This window comes from Hyperolius riggenbachi, chromosome 3 (genome assembly GCF_040937935.1).
Source record: "Hyperolius riggenbachi isolate aHypRig1 chromosome 3, aHypRig1.pri, whole genome shotgun sequence".
Classification (NCBI taxonomy): Eukaryota; Metazoa; Chordata; class Amphibia; order Anura; family Hyperoliidae; genus Hyperolius; species Hyperolius riggenbachi.
The window spans coordinates 318420037-318440100 of record NC_090648.1 but is presented as its reverse complement, the minus strand read 5'-3'; the positions used below and the strand labels follow the sequence as shown (position 1 = coordinate 318440100).

The following is a 20064-nucleotide window of genomic DNA, read 5'->3' as shown; positions in this document are numbered from 1 at the left end:
TGCTATTGTTGCCAGCCACACACCTGCACTCAGGTAACTGCAGCCATACACAGATAATTGGGGTCCAGCTATGCCCCTGATGAGTCCGCACGGACGAAATGCATAGGGCGGAGCCAGGTGCGTCTGACGTCACCAGGTTGCGGAAGTTCTCGCCAGCCGGGACTATTGAGTGGAGTAGCGGATACGCCGCGGTGGAGGAACGGGACGCCGACGCCACCAGAGGGGGTGAATACCGCTGGGCTTACTAGCCCGATAGGCGCCATATCTACTGGGATTATGTAAGTGCGCTGGATGGAGCAGGCTGAATACAGTTTTATCATATGAAGTTGCACTACATGGGCGTAACAATAGGCCCTACAGCCCCTGCTCCCACGGGGGGCCCGGTCCCAACCCTGGGGCCCGCTCGGGGCCGTTTTGTGGGGGCTGGAGGGGTGGCAGCATGAGAGGAAAGCCTTGGCCTCAGTCGGCGGGGAGAGAGGAAGTTCCCCCCTCTCCCTCACCTCGGGGCTCTCCCCTCTGCGCTCCCCTCCAGCTAGTTACAGTTTGGGCAGCGGGCAGCGGTGGCAAGATTCATACCTTCTTTCTTGCGTTCCACCGCATACTCCTCGCTCTAGCGGCTGACGTCACTTACGAAAGTGATGTCACTTCCGGAAGTGACGTCAGCCGCTAGAGCGAGGAGTATGTGGTGGAACGCAAGGAAGAAGGTATGTATCTTGCCGCCGCTGCCCGCTGCCCACTGCCCAAACTGTAACTAGCTGGAAGGGAGCGCAGAGGGGAGAGCCCCGAGGTGAGGGAGAGGGGGGGGGAACTTCCTCTCTCCCCGCCGACTGTGGCCAAGGCTTTCCCCTCATGCTGCCACCCCTCCAGCCCCCACAAAACGGCCCAGGGAGGGGGGGGCCCGCAATGAAATTCTGCAGGGGGGCCCGGTGAGGCCTAGTTACGCCCCTGTTGCGCTATGAGCGTTTTTATTGTTTGTGTTTTTACATGGAATCTGGATTAAATACCTTTACTACTTGTGACGGAAGCGGCTGTTGCCTGGTCATTGGTTGCCAACATATGCTAGACCCACCTGGATATGAGGTGGAGATGATCTGGTGAGTGGTTATTATTGTGGGAGAGCCGGTTGTGGTTACACACTGTTTCAAAATCAAGTATGCATCACCTTTCACCTGGGGAGTGTGGTCACTTGCCTATAGTGCCTATATTGCAGTAATGCACTATGTGCAGTATGTTTACATTTTCCAGATATAAAGAATTATAGAAGAGGAGCGCTGTCATTCATCATTACATGTGTGACTACAGGAGCTATAGACTAGAAAGCAAGATTACTCAGAGCAACCGCTGCTCTGAGCTACCGATAATCGCCACAATAAAATGAGACGCAATGGTTGCTCAGCGCGACCGCAGTGCTGAACATCTGATGTCCGCCACACTGAGTAGACAAGGACAGACAGAAGGAATGTTTGCCAATCTAATCGCTGCTCCAGCAATAGCAAATATCCACACAGGCACAAACAAGACAAACCGGAAGGAGCGTAACTAATAGCAACCACAACTATAGTCATGTCCACAGGATCAGAACTAGCTGGAGCACTAGCCAATCACACCACAGTGATGGCTGTGTCCAGGCCAGAAGGACAGAAAGGGCAATGATGTCCACAAGCAAGGCTAAACAAGGCAAGGCAAGACAAAGTAATTCACGATTCAAACATGGACCACAGCAAGCAGCTAAGACAAAGCTAAATGCTATGACAGGCAAGGTGTGAGAGGAGGAGGACACTTTTCTATGAACATCCCCCAATGAGAGCAGGCATGCAAATGCCCACAAAGCTGAATGGTAATCACTCAATCCTGTGCTAGTCTGATTGAAGACTACAGGCTGACTGCAGATGGAATGGACTCTCATTACAAATGCATGCAGTATTATGCAGCAACATGCATGTAGGGAATTCAGAGCTGTCTGGCTGCAGTTCAAGTGCAGTAAGCCATGACAGCATCCTGAGCTGCTCTGAACTGCAGAGCAATTGCAGATGGCAATGACACTCATTGCAAATGCAATCAAAACCAAATAACCAAATGCATGCAGAGAAATCAGAACTGCCTGGTTGCAGTTCTACTGCAACCAACAGGACATGATACAGAAGAGATCCTGACAACTCTAATGTTTCACACTGAGTAAGCTAGCCAGACATGGTGGGGTATTACTTTACGTTACATACTTGGAATTGTTTACTGCGGGATTATCAGATTTTTGTATCAATACACAACAGTTATTTGTAAATACAAAGTTATATTGACATGGCAGTAATTTAGCACAATATTTTAACTGTACTATTCAAAGTAAATGAAGGGGCCACTTAATAAGTGGAAATACTTTTTGAAATTTCAGGAAGGGGTGGTATTTGTCTTCTGTCTTCTCTTCTCTTGGCAGCTTCTCGGCTTCTCCTCTGTTCTTGGACCTCCTTCCATTCAGGCGGAGATACCATGTGGAGGACATCTGCGTAGACCTTGTACTCTTGCAGTGTGTTTTCTTCCTTTAGTAGGTCCCTGGCAAAAAGTTCAGATGCTTATGTAAACATGGAATCAGAAACCTCTAGCAAACATGGCCAACAGCACTAATACTGGATGATCTAGTACGGGGGCTCTAAGCAATCCATGAAATGCCATTGGATTGGGCATTGGATAGGAATAACATTTGTAATGTATGTATATTAATTTTGTTGGCTCCCTCAAATGTTCTCACCTGAAAAAACTGTAGAGCCCGTCTGTAGCCAGTTGTCTGACATACGCTGTCTTTGTTGGTAAAGGCACTGACATATTGGCATTTAACGGCGGTATGAAATACTATTTCCCCTCCAAGTCATAATAACTCGGGAGGGGGACACGTAATTCAGGGTCCTGCTATTGCCGTCACCCGAATTACCGATATGCGGCCATGACTATAGCATTGCAGTTATAGCCGTGCTGACACCAGGCACTACGCGGCACACAGCACAAAACTGTTATGCTTAATAGAAAGTGATTTTTAGTTGTTTTAATTTTTAGAAACAATTGAAGAAAAATTAACTTGGTTTTAAATTATTACCAGTATTTTCAAACACTTACAAAATGATTGCGTTTTTATAGGCTTTACAGGGAAGGCTTCAGTTTGGGGCCGGTTTTACACCTGGCCATTGCATTTGCGGTACGATATTCCGCCCCCATCGCATCGCACAAAACATCATTCATATAACCCTGTGGCACAGTACGCCGATAGGGTTTCTCCGTGGTATTTCCATCATTCCGCACGTGTGCCACCACCAAAATATTAATAATGTCTGTGTCGCCCATTGACTTTCATTACTTCCGCTGTCATTGTGTCACCGCGGTAGTCCATCCGTAATACGCTGTTGCCTTTGGGGCGGCTGATTGGGCACTTCCAGCGCAACGCGACACAGTAAGTGTGTTAGGCCCCATTGCCCTGCATTGTCATTGTGTTACCCTGCAGGTAACGCAATGACAATGGTTCAATTCTTTTTTCCCCCTTTGAGTTTTAGTCATTTCATATGATCCTGATATTGTATTTTAATCCTGGATTTCTGGTTATGTTTTCTCTGTTTTTAGAATAATTTTAATACAAAAGGTCTGATGAATGGCATACCTTGCCCCAAATGAACTATTGTCGTTGCCTAGAAATATATGTTCATTACTTGAAGCTAAACTACCGTATACAGTGTGTCAGCCACATGAGGATTCCATGTATTTATGTGATTTAAGATCTTATCTGTGATATTCATGAAGATTGAACGATTGGATATCTTGAACTAATTTGAAAAAGAAAACACCTTGTATTTTTGTGCATAAAGATTTAAACTACTTTCGGAACTTCAAAATATTGTTGCGGAATCTTAAGATCTATATTATTCTTGATAACATATGGAGTGTTCTACTATCCTATTAAGGAAAATGTTTTACTATATATCATCTGTATGTACCCTTAGGCAGATCCTTCACACTACAATACTACTTCCTTTTCCTGCTCCCCCAAACTCCATTCCTCGTAAGAAGCAGCCATTGATAAGGTTGATGTTGCCAAGTGGAACATCATTGCAGCCATGTGTACCTAGTGACAGGCAGCCTATCCATTTACTGAAACGCAAGAATAAAAATGCTATGTGAACGCTGTGCTTCACATACCAATAATAATGCTGAAGGCAGTGCAAATTTTTACATTTCATAATTTACATTTGAATAACGCTTTTGTGCAATGTTCAAGTACATGTTTCTCACCGCTTAAGAGCCTTAATCTGGGCACAGACTTTCTTCACTTCTGTTTCTTTGCCCTGCCTGACTTTCATTTCCTGGTCTGCCCTGAAGAATATACCAGGATTACAGTATACAATATTTTCACGTGAAGGTGTCATTTGAATAGTAAAATAATGGCTGGTATTTTTACATTTTTGTTGCCTCCGCTGCATTTTTTTCGGATTCCTTCAAAAACTCCTGAAATGACATGGTGTCCTCCTCCAGTGTCCTCTTGGCATCTACGATTTTTCTCGCCTCTCTGGATAACGTTTCTGACATTTGATTTATTACATCTTGCTTTACTCTTCCAGAATACTAAAATGATAATGAAAATATCTAAGCTGCAGCTCTCCTAGTTATGCAAATAGCATAATTATACAGTTTTTGATTAAATGCTTAAAGAGAAACTCCAACCAAGAATTGAACTTTATCCCAATCAGTAGCTGATACCCCCTTTTACATGAGAAATACAATGATTTTCACAAACAGACCATCAGGGGGCGCTGTGTGACTAATTTTGTGCTGAAACCCCTCCCACAAGAGGCTCTGAATACCGCAGTACTCTGGGCAAACTGCCACAATGTAACAATGTTCACAGACAGGAAATGGCTGTTTAAAGCTGTCTGTAACAGCCAGAACAGCTAGAAACAGCTACATAACTTGCCCACAGTAACAATGTCACCATGTAATAAATGTCAGAATGTGAATCTGGGAGAGGAAAGATTTTACAATGAGCAAACACTGACTAAATCATTTATACATAATTATTGTAAAAATGAAGCACTTTTTTTTATTAAATTATTTTCACTGGAGTTCCTCTTTAAAGTAAAGTAAATCATAAGCAAATATGCTGTTAATAACAAACAAGTATTAGCTTTTATTCTGTACCCAACACTGAAAAACAATGTGCATCTTGAAGTAACAGACATGCCTACCACAGGATAATTCCACTGCCATTATACATCGCAAACCTCCTGATACCATTTTTTTGCCTGCCATCTTGCTTCTGATAAGAGCTTAAAGAGAAACCGTGACCAAGAATTGAACTTCATCCCAATCAGTAGCTGACAGCCCCTTTTACATGAGAAATCTATTCCTTTTCACAAAGGGATCATCGGGGGCTCTGTATGGCTGATATTATGGTGAAACCCCTCCCACAAGAAACTCTGAGGACCATGGTACTCCTGGCAGTTTCCTGTCTGTGAACCTTGTTACATTGTGGGAAATAGCTGTTTACACCTGTTTCCAACTGCCATAAAAGCAAGCTGCAGCTGCATCACCTGCCAGCAGTAAAAATGTCACCATGTGATAAATGTCAGAATGTAAATCAGGGATTTAAAATATTTTACAATGGGCAAACACTGACTAAATCATTTATACATAATTATTGTAAAAAAGAAGCACTTTTTTTATTACATTCTTTTCACTGGAGTTCCTCTTTAAACATTTTAAGAGGGGCATACATTGTTCGATTTGTCACCACACACACCATTCAATTCTGATCAGAGAGGGATCTATTGCCAGCCCACACACTGCACACCGATTTACAGTAGATTTCAGCATGAACACCATAATATTTGTAATTCAGGCCCTGGCTATTGCCGACGCCCAAATTACACAGTGAACCACAAATTAGTTATAAGGTTGCACACCATGTACAATGTCAAGGTGCTGGACTGAAATAGCATTTCTAAAGTATCCAAAAGTTCTGCACGCTCAAATAGACCAAAAGTAATTTTATTGTCTCAAACATCAGATGTCCATTTGATCACCTACATCCATTTTGGGGCCACGGTGGGCCCCCTTTGTCAAGGCATAAACCGAGTACACTCAGAATGGGTACCACTCTGTTTATGCTTTGGCAAAGGGGACCCCCTACGGCCCCAAAACAGTCGTTGGTGATTGAATGGACATTTGGTGTTTGACACAATGAATATACTACTTGTCTACTTTAACATGCAATCCTTTTAGATACTTTCAGATTACACAGTGAGCACCACTATAACCTTAATTCACATTATGGCCTACGTCAGTGCCCAAATCCTCAGCAGTGCTTAACACAGTATATAGACATGCCACTAATTGTCCCACAGAAGGGCTCGAAAACTAATCCCCACCGTAGTCATATGTCCATCATAGTCTAAGGCCCGTTTTGGGGGAACCCAGTTCACTTCTCTATACTGTATGTTTTGGGGATGTGGTGGAAACCAAGTGCTATTAGGCAACTTATGCAAGCATGGGGAGAACATAAAAACTCCTCCAAGCCAGATTTGACCCAGGGACTAAGTGCTGCCAGGTGAGTCGGCTATACACTACCGTATATAAATACACACAGTATACAATCATACATTGATCAATCAAATAGTATACAGTCTCACATTATACTGTACTTCCTCTTGGGATATGAAGCGAGTAAATAAGATCATATTTCCTTTCCATGTTATCCAGAATGTCTTTCTTTCTTGATGGGTATGAAGTGGGTTTAAGGTAAACAGACTTTTTAATAAGTGATATTAATAAGGCAACATACCTGCTGTAATGAAATTTTCCTCTTTTCAGCTATGTAATCTGTTACACACGTGCGATCAGTGCTGTAACCTAAACAAACATTGAACATTTTATTAAAAATGAAGGATGTGGCATAACACAAAGTATGCTGTATCTACCATTAGTTGTCCCTCATGGGGGTTGATTCACTAAAGGAAATAGTTCGAGTAACCTCCTGTTACTCGCACTATTTCCAGAGCATGCTTTAAATGTAATGCGGTGCATGCTACGCACGCTATTAGCTGCATAGTGCGCGTATACACAGGAGCGGGTAGTGCAGCATAGCGAATGCTACTACCTTAATCCCCCTTACAGTATATAGGGAGCACTCGTCTCCTCCCGCCCTGAGCCCCTGCGGGTCCAATCGCTATAGAAGACGTGATCCCCGCACTCTGATTGGCCCAATAGGCTGCCTGTCACTTGACAAGCTGAGACACTGAAGCGAAAAAAAAATTATGATATTATGATTTGTATGTGTAGTACAGCTAAGAAATAAAACATTAAGATCAGATACATCAGTCTAATTGTTTCCAGTACAGGAAGAGTTAAGAAACTCCAGTTGTTATCTCTATGCAAACAAGCCATTAACTCTCCAACTAAGTTTAGTCATGGAGAGGGCTGTTATCTGACTTTTATTATCTCAACTGTTTTCTTTTCCTCTGCTAGAGGAGAGGTCATTAGTGCACAGACTGCTCTGAAAGACTCATTTTGAATGCTGAATGTTGTGTAATCTGCACATATTATAGAATGATGCAATGTTAGAAAAAACACTATATACCTGAAAATAAAAATATGAGAATATTTTCTTTGCTGCTAATCTTCTAGTAATTATTCATAGTACACAACCAATTCACTATATCATATTTTTTTTTCGCTTCAGTGTCTCTTTAATGGCTCGTTGCAGGGCCGTACAATACAGCACACAAGTTATTCCAACTCCCCTTTTCTGTCCTTTCATTGTAAAATATAGTTATGAGGCATGTAAACAGAAGTGAATGGAGATCTTACCCTTTGGTATTGATGGCAACTTGTTAGCGTAATATACTTCACTTTCGGTATATTTCTCCTTTGAATCATTATCCAGATCACATTTTCTTGCTGTATAGGCAGCGGTTGTCCTTTGCCAAACTTTCAGTTTCCTTCCACATTCTTTCTCCTAAGTTGCATTGTGATGACATTAAAAATAAATGGTAAACATCCAAAGCAATACATGATAAGTAACTGATACTGTTTACAGCATCCACTAGCAGAATACTTTCTAGAATCTAGACCAGGGGTCTCAAACTCAATTTACCTGGGGGCCGCAGGAGGCAAAGTCAGGATGAGGCTGGGCCGCATAAGGGATTTCACAAAAGAAGTCAATCAGCAGCTCCCGCACCCCCCTCCACTCCCCCCCCTCCCCCCCGCATTGATTTTTATTTCAAAATCAAATTCACACTGAAGCGAACTATTTTGCCTATTTTACCTTATAGTTCGCTTCAGTGCTCCCATTACAGGTAATCTGCCGTGTCCCCGCCGCAAAACGAGCATCGCCGCCTCTCCCCGCCCCTCTCTGTGAAGGAAGAGTGAGAGGGGAGGGCAGAGGTGGCGATGCGCCGCAATTGACGTCAGGAGGGGCAGAGCTGAAGCTGAAAGCTCTGCCCCTTCCAGGAAATGCCAGCGGATTGCCCCCCGGGCGATTTGGGGGCTCTGCAGCCCTCGTTTAGCGGCGGGGATGCGGCGGATTACTTGGGAGCACTGAAGCGAACTATAAGGAAGCTTTTGCCGGCGCGGGCCACAAAATATTGTATCGAGGGCCGCAAATGGCCCGCGAGTTTGAGACCCCTGATCTAGACCATCTCTTTAGATAGAGTGACCAGACGTCCCGGATTGCCCGGGACGCGTCCCGGATTCGGGGTCCGCTGTCCCAGGCTGCATGAGGTCCTGGGAAACGTCCCGCTTTCAGCAGCGGGACGTCCCGGCCTCGGGACTCTGGCCACTGTATCCTCATGAACTGGCAGCGGCGTCTATAGACACCGTGCCAGTTCATTGCCCGCAGCCCCGCTCCAGCCTCCTTCTTCCGGTATCTGTTCCGACACCGGCAGGCGAGCAGGGTTACGGCAAGATGGCTGCCGAAGCCCTGTACTGGAGACTATTTGTGTCTCCAGTACAGTGCTTGGGCGCCATCTTGCCGTAGCCCAGTCAGCGTAGGAGACGAGCAGGAGGATGTTTGCCCGCATTGCGTTTCTTTTCTGGTGAAATGTTTGCCCGCATTGCGTTTCTTTTCTGGTGAAATGTTTGCCCGCATTGCGTTTCTTTTCTGGTGAAATGTTTGCCCGCATTGCGTTTACTTTCTAGTGAAATGTTTGCCCGCATTGCGTTTCTTTTCTGGGGAAATGTTTGCCCGCATTGCATTTCTTTTCTGGGGAAATGTTTGCCCGCATTGCGTTTCTTTTCTGGTGAAATGTTTGCCCGCATTGCGTTTACTTTCTAGTGAAATGTTTGCCCGCATTGCATTTCTTTTCTGGGGAAATGTTTGCCCGCATTGCATTTCTTTTCTGGGGAAATGTTTGCCCACATTGCGTTTCTTTTCTGGGGAAATGTTTGCCCGCATTGCGTTTCTTTTCTGGTGAAATTTTTGCCCGCTTAGCGTTTCTTTTCTGGGAAAATGTTTGCCCGCATTGCGTTTCTTTTGTGGTGAAATGTTTGCCCGCATTGCGGTTTTTTTCTGGTGAAATGTTTGCCCGCATTGCGTTTATTTTCTGGTGAAATGTTTGCCCACATTGCGTTTATTTTCTGGTGAAATGTTTGCCCGCATTGCGTTTTTTTTCTGGGGAAATGTTTGCCCGCATTGCATTTCTTTTCTGGGGAAATGTTTGCCCGCATTGCGTTTCTTTTCTGGTGAAATGTTTGCCCACATTGCGTTTCTTTTCTGGTGAAATTTTTGCCCGCATTGCGTTTATTTTCTGATGTTTTCTGATGAAACTATTTGTGTCTCCAGTACAGGACTTCGGGCGCCATCTTGCCGTAGCCCAGTCAGCACGGGAGACGAGCAGGAGGAAGGTGGTCCCGGGAGCAGCGCGCCAGAGGCCGGAGACTTCTGCCAGGTAAGTAAATGCTTTCTTTTCCAGGTGAAATTTTCTCCCATTACGTTTCTTTTCTGGTGAAATGTTTGCCCGCATTGCGTTCCTTTTCTGGTGAAATGTTTGCCCGCATTGCGTTTCTTTTCTGGTGAAATGTTTGCCCGCATTGCGTTTCTTTTCTGGTGAAATGTTTTGCCCGCATTGCGTTTACTTTCTAGTCAAATGTTTGCCCGCATTGCGTTTCTTTTCTGGGAAAATGTTTGCCCGCATTGCGTTTCTTTTCTGGGGAAATGTTTGCCCGCATTGCGTTTCTTTTCTGGTGAAATGTTTGCCCGCATTGCGTTTACTTTCTAGTGAAATGTTTGCCCGCATTGCATTTCTTTTCTGGGGAAATGTTTGCCCGCATTGCATTTCTTTTCTGGGGAAATGTTTGCTCGCATTGCGTTTCTTTTCTGGGGAAATGTTTGCCCGCATTGCGTTTATTTTCTGGTGAAATGTTTGCCCGCATTGCGTTTATTTTCTGGTGAAATGTTTGCCCGCATTGCGTTAATTTTCTGGTGAAATGTTTGCCCGCATTGCGTTAATTTTCTGGTGAAATGTTTGCCCGCATTGCAGTAATTTTCTGGTGAAATGTTTGCCCGCATTGCGTTTATTTTGTACTGACATGTTGCCCGCATTGCGTTTATTTTGTACTGACATGTTTGCCCGCATTGCGTTTATTTTGTACTGACATGTTGCCCGCATTGCATTTATTTTATACAGACATGTTGCCCGCATTGCGTTTATTTTGTGCTGACATGTTGCCCATTGCGTTTATTTTCTGGTGTCCGGGGTAACTGTTACTGCATTTATTATTTAATGGTCATAGACGGCTATGTTTGCTGCTTTGTGGTTACGGCATACTATTAGCATCACACAGTTTCTGCACACCCATGATGCAAAGTCTCGTTTGTCCACATCATGGCGTAAACACTGCTTTCTTATGCCTCGCTGTTACATCATTACGTTAGCTCCGCCCATGCAATGTCATGGCCATGCCCATTTTTCGCCGCGGCGCGCCGCAGCCCCCCCCCCCCGGTCTTCATCGCTGTGCGCTCCTCAGTCCTCCCCACTTTTCGACGCGGCGCGATATGCGCTTAGCCCCCCCCCCCCTCCCTGCGCCCCCTCTCCCTGTCCCAGGTTGCACCCACAAAAATCTGGTCACTCTACTTTAGACCATCGCTTTAGTTGTAGCTCCAGGCAAAACATGCATTTTAAGGTCAGGGCACATAAAGGATAATGTCTTGTCAGTCTTATCAAGTCATTTTGTTGGTTCACAGGCGCATTTACCTCACAAATTAGCTAATAAATACGTATCAAATCATATGCAATGCGTTTCCCCGTCTCTGGTACTTTTGTCCTCTCTTTAATGAGATGTATTTGAAAACTTTAACTATGGATGGAGACAGTAAACGTATCCAACACGAAGTGGACTGTATGGACTTTCTGCACAGTGAGCTATAGAGAGAAATCATTGTGACTCAGCCTCCAGTTGCTGCATATTGTATAATGCAACTGCTTTGAAGTGGAGTTAGGGCCTTTTCTCACAAGAACATATTCAATATCACCTTGCTAGCAAATTAATAGATAATACAAATAATATAAGCTTCAGATATCATTGGACAATTTATTGTGAGTTTGTTTGGGTACAGTTTTTCTTGTTGGGGGCTACAATACTGTTTTATTGATAAGATGTGAAAACATCTCAATCAGGGCAGGTCCTGCTAGAAGATAACATTTTGCCGGACAAACAAGGACAACAATTTTTTGTGTCAGTGGAAGACTACAGTGGTGTCAGTAGAAGATATGACCTTTGGCACTACCCCCACCAACACCCACAGCCTCCAGCATCATTCCCACAATGTGTAAATCTCCCAGGGACCCTGCCCCCTTTCTGTCACCTGTCCATCCTTCACACATACACACCTGGTTAGTCATGACAAAAGGAACACAGGAGATTTGGCACCTTAGAACCCTGAGCTGTGATGTTATTTCCAAAGCAGAAGAACAAGCCACCTGAGTGTGCAGCAAGGGACCAGGACACCTGTAAGTTTCACACATTACAGAGGTGGTGCTGAAGACTCTGGGGAGTGCAATGTTCCACTGACACCAATGACATTTATGTAAACTAGGAATGTGTGTGTGGGGGGGGGGGAGAGGGGGGGGAGTTCTCACATTGGATGAAAGAGGGTGTCTTAATATGCACCGAAACGCATGAGAGAGTATATACAAATGTTGGCAAATGTGTGTGAATACACCCATAATGGTAACCTCCTCTCTAGAGTCTTTATTTTTTTTACTATCCACCTGCTTTTTATACACCAAATACAATCTAGAGGTTTTTAATTTTCATTTGAGTCATGTGACTCGTGCAGAAGTCTATTGGGTTCCTTCTTAATCTCCTGAGAGGGCTCACGCAGTCAGAGAAAGAGGGGAAAGCGAGCAAGGTGAAGAGGTCATCATTGGGGAAAAGCAGCTTGTTGTGCTGTGTGAGGAGTATGACAGTGAGTGAAGAAGGGGGAGGCAGGAGAGCAGCAGTATTTCATTTGACTTGTACAACAGTAGGGTGGAGGTGGCACTGCTGTCCTGACTGAGGAGGAATGAAGGATGGCCGACTGGCTAAGGGTGAGCAGTTTGTTTGTCACAGACCTGCAGCCAGCCAGTCAGTGTGTTATTGTGTTGAGCTGACTGGCTAACTCCCGGGGGCACCTACCTGGCTAACCTATACTGTGGGCAACTATACTGGCTACCTATACTGGGGCCAGCTATACTGGCTGCCTACTGGGGGCACCTACCTGTCTAACCTATACTGGGGTCAACTATACTGACTGCCTATACTGGGGGCAACTACACTGGCTACCTATACTGGGGCAACTATACTTGGCTATCTATGCCTGGCTACCTATACTGGGGCATCTACCTGGCTAACCTATACTGTGAGTAACTATACCTGGCTACCTATACTGGTAGAACCTACTCTTGGCTACCTATACTGGGGAGTACCTATAACTGGGCACCTATATCTGGCCACTTTTTTTTTTTTTTGTTCGCACTGCAGCTATAACATGCAGTGCAATTTGTCGGGTGCTGTGTGATCATTCAAAATAGGGAGGGGAGGGGGGCAGATCCGCACAAGTTTGCCTCAGGCAGCAAAAACTCTAAACCAACCCTGGGCTTGTGTTTGACAGCCTGACCTTTTATTCAGCTCACATGGATAATGATGACTCACTGACTTTATCTTTTCCCTGCTGTCAGCACTGCTTGTACAACAAAAAAACATTTTTTGTGTCCTCTTATTAGTTAACAGTGAAAATTATACAGCAGCCCAGAAACTGTTCTTTGTGGCCCTTTATTATTACTGGTAACAATTTTAACAGGAATAAGATAAGGGGAACACAGGCATGTTCTAAGTAGGGTTGGTCCTGTAAAGACACACACAACTTTATCTGATCATGCTGCAAATCTCTTCATGTACATACTAGGATAACATACCAGATTATTAGGAAGAGAGTAGAATCAATAATGCATGTTCATTCATTACATTTCAAAACATTGACATTTTAACCTCCCTGGCGTTATGATTATTTCCAGATTTTAGTGTCTGAAAGCGGTGCAATTTTTTCACAAGCTTTTAGATCCTAAAAATCTTACCGTTCGATAGATCGGCGGCACCACTACACATTACACACCTTCCAAGGATCCAGCTCGGGATTACCGCTCTGAGCTGCGGATTTCCGGCCCGAGCCAGACTCAGGATTACCGCTAAAATTTTACCCGCATTGGTGTATAAGTAAACCAATAGTATATCTCAGACAGAGTAATTGCTATTATTTATAAACCAACTTTTTATATACAGTAGTGAAAATTCTCTTCAATTTCCGATGGCTGTTGGTACGGCAGGAGGTGAGTGGAATACTTTGCAAGCTGAGCAAAACTGCAATAAAAGTCAGTCCGATGTTCTAATAAGTGTATTCTCTAGCCACAAAAAAAAGTAAACATTTTTAGGACTTTTCAGACGAACAGCTGAACGGCTAAAGGCGGGTTAAACCTTTTAGCCACTGATTGCTGGGGTCAAGTGCCCTTCAATTGCAAAACAATGCAACCGAATGGGAGCATTCATACCACATGCGTGTTACCAGTTAACTCGCAGTGCGGTTACTTTCTGCATGTTACGTCCAGGGCTGGCTTGGATGGTCGTTGCAAGGGCTGGCAGTGGTCATTGCAAGCGCCCTGCACAGAAACAGGAGCAGCTGTCAGCCATTCGTGTAAAAGAGCCCTTTAACAGGCGCTGTGTTTTGTTTTGTGGGGGATTCTCTGTAAGACTGAAGAAGTAATGCAGGATAATATAGAACTCATTCCTTTCACATATACAACAGTATTAAATGTAATTTTTACATGAGACCCAATATCAGAGCTACAATGAAGACATTGACAATAGTCTAGTGTCACTGTCAGAAACAGCAGTCAATCTTTAGATTGTAAGCTCGCAAGGGCAGGGCTCTCTCCCCTTTTTGTGTCTTGGTAACCATTGTACATTTTATTCATCATGTTAATTTTATCACTGTCATTACCAATTCTATATTTTGTATTTTGTATCATTCTTTGTATTTTGTCACTAATTATGTATTTTGTGTATTGGTGTACACCATTGTCTGTATTATGTACCCCATGTTTGTTTCTTACTTTGTACAGCGCCACGGAATATGTTGGCGCTTTATAAATCAATAATAATAATAATTAAGATTCAGACAGAACAAGAAGTAAACCCACCTCTTCTTCTTCTTCTTGCTTTTTCAGCTCCTTATAAGTTAATATATCATCCGTGGGACACATAAATGGATTTTGGCAAGTCTTCTTAATATCGCCTGCAAAAATAGTTACAGCAGTAAGACAATGTACTAGCCTGTGTCCGTGCTCCTGTTTGTAAAGGGAACCTAAAACGAGAGGTATACAGAGGCTTCCACATTTATTTTCCTTTAATCCAGTGTTTCTCAAACCTGTCCTCGTGACTCCCCAATAGCGCATGCTTTGCAGGCAACCTAACCTATGCACAGGTGGGGTAATTAGTGTCTCATCTAGGTGGATTCCATGTAGCTGAGACACTAATTACTCCACTTGTGCATACAGTGGTTTGCAAAAGTATTCGGCCCCCTTGAAGTTTTCCACATTTTATCATATTACAGCCACAAACATGAATCAATTTTATTGAAATTCCACGTGAAAGACCAATACAAAGTGGTGTACACGTGAGAAGTGGAACGAAAATCATACATGATTCCAAACATTTAAAAAAAAAATAATGGCAAAGTGGGGTGTGCATAATTATTCAGCCCCCTGAGTCAATACTTTGTAGAACCACTTTTTGCTGCAATTACAGCTGCCAGTCTTTTAGGGTATGTCTCTACCAGCTTTGCACATCTAGAGACTGAAATCCTTGCCCATTCTTCTTTGCAAAACAGCTCCAGCTCAGTCAGATTAGATGGACAGCGTTTGTGAATAGAAGTTTTCAGATCTTGCCACAGATTCTCGATTGGATTTCGATCTGGACTTTGACTGGGCCATTCTAACACATGGTTATGTTTTGTTTTAAACCATTCCATTGTTGCCCTGGCTTTATGTTTAGGGTTGTTGTCCTGCTGGAAGGTGAACCTCCGCCCCAGTCTCAAGTCTTTTGCAGACTCCAAGAGATTTTTTTCCAAGATTGCCCTGTATTTGGCTCCATCCATCTTCCCATCAACTCTGACCAGCTTCCATGTCCCTGCTGAAGAGAAGCACCCCCAGAGCATAATGCTGCCACCACCATATTTGACAGTGGGGATGGTGTTTTCAGAGTGATGTGCTGTGTTAGTTTTACGCCGCACATAGCGTTTTGCATTTTGGCCAAAAAATTCCATTTTGGTCTCATCTGACCAGAGCACCTTCTTCCACATTTTTGCTGTGTCCCCCACATGGCTTGTGGCAAACTGCAAACGGGACTTCTTATGCTTTTCTGTTAACAATGGCTTTCTTCTTGCCACTCTTCCATAAAGGCCAACTTTGTGCAGTGCACGACTAATAGTTGTCCTATGGACAGATTCCCCCACCTGAGCTGTAGATCTCTGCAGCTCGTCCAGAGTCACCATGGGCCTCATGACTGCATTTCTGATCAGCGCTCTCCTTGTTCGGCCTGTGAGTTTAGGTGGACGGCCTTGTCTTGGAAGGTTTACAGTTGTGCCATACTCCTTCCATTTCTGAATGATCGCTTGAACAATGCTCCGTGGGATGTTCAAGGCTTTGGAAATCTTTTTGTAGCCTAAGCCTGCTTTAAATTTCTCAATAACTTTATCCCTGACCTGTCTGGTGTATTCTTTGGACTTCATGTTTTTTTTGCTCCCAATATTCTCTGAGGCCGTCACAGAGCAGCTGTATTTGTACTGACATTAGATTACACACAGGTGCACTCTATTTAGTCATTAGCACTCATCAGGCAATGTCTATAGGCAACTGACTGACTGCACTCAGACCAAAGGGGGCTGAATAATTATGCACACCCCACTTTGCAGTTATTTATTTGTAAAAAATGTTTGGAATCATGTATGATTTTCGTTCCACTTGTCACGTGTACACCACTTTGTATTGGTCTTTCACGTGGCATTCCAATAAAATTGATTCATGTTTGTGGCAGTAATATGACAAAATGTGGAAAACTTCAAGAGGGCCGAATACTTTTGCAAACCACTGTGAGGTTGCCTGCAAAACATGCACCGTTGGGGAGTCAGGGGGACAGGTTTGAGAAACACTGTTTTAAAGGATACCAGAAGTGACGTATGACATGATGAGATAGACATGGGTATGTATTGTGCCAAGCACACTAATTACTATGCTGGGTTCCTTTTTTTCTTTCTCTGCCTGAAAGAGTTAAATATCAGGTATGTAAGTGGCTGACTCAGTCCTGACTGACAGGAAGTGACTACAGTGTGACCCTCACTGATAAGAAATTCCAACTATAAAACACTTTAGGCCCCGTTCACACTGCACGCGTTCCCATCCGCGTTTTGGGAGCGCGTGCAGGAGGCAGACACGCACCACATCAGACAGTGCATAGACTGCACTGCCTGATGTTCACACTGCATGCCTTACGGACCAGTGCGATCCGGGAAGGCATGCTGCACGCATTTTTTGCAGAAACACGTGGCTGACCCATTCACTTCAGTGAATGGGATCAGCCACGCAACGCATAGAAACGCGGATGGTGTTGCGTTCCGATCGCACGGACATCCATGTTTCATAATGTGAACGTGGCCTTACTAGCAGAAAATGGCTTCTGAGAGCACGAAAGAGATAAAAAGGGTCAATAGTTCATAGATTTTTTAGCTCTGGCATACTTCAATGAATGTGTCATTGAGCAAAAACAATAAAACCGTTAAAACTTAAAAAGAAGATTTAAAACATAAAATAAAACTGTGGAATATCTTAAAAAGTCATTTTAGGAGAAGGAAGATAGATACAATTGTTTATTTCATTAGTTTATTTTCGCTCCGGGTGTCCTTTACACAATACCATTTGCCTGGCAGTCCTGCATCAATAGCAAAGTCAGTTAGCCCTTCACACACTCACATGCAAATGTTCATACAAATGCATTCACAGAAATCAATCATCTAGGAATCACTGCTATCCCTAATGCTGGATACACACGGTGCGTTCCCGCACTCAATGCGCCTGTCGATACGCGTCGACTCGATTATTTTCGAGCATTTCTGCACGCATTTCGAAGATAGGTCGATTTACATGTAAAGTATGCCAAATCGACCTAACGATCCATCGAAACGCAAATCGGACATGTCGGAAGTAATCGAGTAGACGCGAATCGACGGGCGCATCGAGTGCAGGAACGCACCGTGTGTATCCAGCATAAAGCAAAGTTAAAAGCCAGGGTCTTGGTACAAAAGAATACATTCACTTGCATAGTCACCTACACAATGCAGAGGTACCCTAGAATTCATCAGTGTAGAGTCCTGCATCAAAAGGGTCTGAATCACTTATCCTCAATAAAAGAAATTTGTACCAAAAAGAAAGAAAAAAAAAAAAAAGCGTCTAAATACCTGTAACAAGCATGAGCTAATCTTGTCTGAGTTTCACCAGAAACATCTTATTCGCATGTTAGTTCAGAGTCTATGGCTAAAAGTATTAGAGGCAGAGGATCAGCAGGATAACCAAACAACTGGTATTGCTTAATAAATATGGCAGCCTCCATATCACTCTTACTGCAGGTGTCCTTTAATGCACATTGCGTGGAACATATATTTTGCAATTCTCAAAGCTCTGTGTATTGTATATAAACCATGTGGCATTTCCAAGTATTACATGGCTGGTTGGGTTTCCAAAGCTGTGTTCCTGTGCTAATGGCAAATGCTGCCTTAATGAGGCAAATGCTGTTCAGACTCCTCCCCCTCTTCATTTCCCATCCCCATGAGGTAATCAAGGAGGAGCTGGGGGTCACCAGCTATTCTTTCCCTCCATGCACAGAGCTGAGTCTGCCCAACTCCAACTACCCCCCCCCCCCCCCCCCCATTGTTCCACATAAAGCAGCAGATGGGAGAGATGAAAGATTTATCAAGGGCGGGTGCGGAGTGATGCTCAAGGAGAAGAGGGTAAATTGAGTCAATCTGAGGAGGAGTCAGACCACCTTTAATGGCTTCAAGAATCAATGATACACCAGTGTGTGGAAGGCCATTTGGAAAATGAGCATGTAGGGCATGCCGTAATTGGCCGTACATAAATCTATGCATTAAAGACAGGGAAAACTGCGTTTGTAGGGAGTCATACGAGGCTAAGTGAGCATTTTGCAAAATTTGACCTAGATACAACACGCCTTTATCCAACTATAAGGAGGTATTCAAGTTTATTAAGTTCTGATAAACAAGGATTATGCCAAAGAGGGGTGTGGAATTCCCAGGAGGCCAGGGGGAATCACTTTAAGGGAGGCTTTCCAGACCCTAGCAGCTTGATTTAAAATGGTTTTTGAGGGTTCTGTGGTAAGCAGTGTATCTGCCAGGAGTGAAAACAGCAAATGATGGGTCTGGTCAGCAGGGGAGAAACCAAGCAATTCTGGGGATTGACAAGAGTTGGTTACGAACCAATGTGACATCTGTTCTAATTGCAAGGATTTATTTACAGTGAAAGAGTTAATAGAGCAGTGTTATCTGTATGCAATTGAAGCAGTCGGACAGCAAGTCAAATGCAGCCATGGCTTTTTTGAAGAATAAAAAGAATTAAATTAGTTTTAACTGGGTAAGCATACTACTAATAACAAAAGAGAACTGAAAACTTTAAATGTTCATAACTTTATATTTAGTTCAGGATTGCTGAGGTGGCTTCTGCAATGGACTAAATTGGTCATTCAGGACTATTTCATTGCCCACTTTATACATGGAAGAGTTTGCAGGAATCTATGATCAGAAAGCACTTGCTCATACAAAAGCTTACTATGGATCCCAGCATCTAGATTATTGGTCCAGTACCACTACTGACAACATGGAGATGCTGCATCTTTTCATAAAGTATGCTTTGACCCAAACCTCCTAACTTTTTGAGATAAGAAAGAGGGACACATAAGCCACACCCCTACCACACCTCTAACTACGCCCCGACACGCCCCTAGTCACACAGAAAATGGTTATTTTTGTAATTTAAACCACACTGGTCCTTTCTATTGTGGTTCATTTGTCTTTATATTAACATTTGAAAATAAGAAATATATCAATTTAAAAGGAATAAAGTTTAGTGTCAATTAAACACATTTTTCAGTAGATAAAACACATATATTAACACAAATATGTACATAAGTCCCGAAAGAGGGACGCATTAGGAAGAAAGAGGGACAGAGGAATTGGGGTCCCAAAGAGGGACTGTCCATCCAAATGAGGGACAGTTGGGAGCTATGCTTGACTGAAAGTGAGGTCCTGGCCTACTTTAGTTCTTGTACTGAACGTATTAATGTGAGGCATAAATGAGAGTCCTGAATCAAATGCCACCCCAAAGCAATAAGCTTGGTGTACCTGATTTATTGCCGTTTTGTCAGTGTTAGTAGTTATGTCCAGAAGGAACTCTGATTCAGAAGATGGAGAGATTAGAATTCTGTTTTGTCCATACT

At 43.6% G+C, this 20064-nt stretch overlaps 1 protein-coding gene across 3 annotated transcripts in view; it reads right to left on the bottom strand.

The window, feature by feature from the left end:
• The window catches only part of CCDC38 (coiled-coil domain containing 38), a 56250-nt gene that overhangs the window by 34112 nt on the left and 2074 nt on the right, over positions 1-20064 (bottom strand). For all 3 annotated transcript variants that reach the window (XM_068276781.1, XM_068276782.1, XM_068276784.1), the window contains 6 exons: positions 14703-14797; positions 7840-7987; positions 6815-6882; positions 4436-4599; positions 4270-4350; positions 2375-2547 (listed from right to left, as the gene is read on the bottom strand). In XM_068276781.1, the coding sequence (XP_068132882.1) occupies positions 2375-2547; positions 4270-4350; positions 4436-4599; positions 6815-6882; positions 7840-7987; positions 14703-14797 (729 nt within the window). The remainder of the gene's footprint in view (positions 1-2374; positions 2548-4269; positions 4351-4435; positions 4600-6814; positions 6883-7839; positions 7988-14702; positions 14798-20064) is intronic.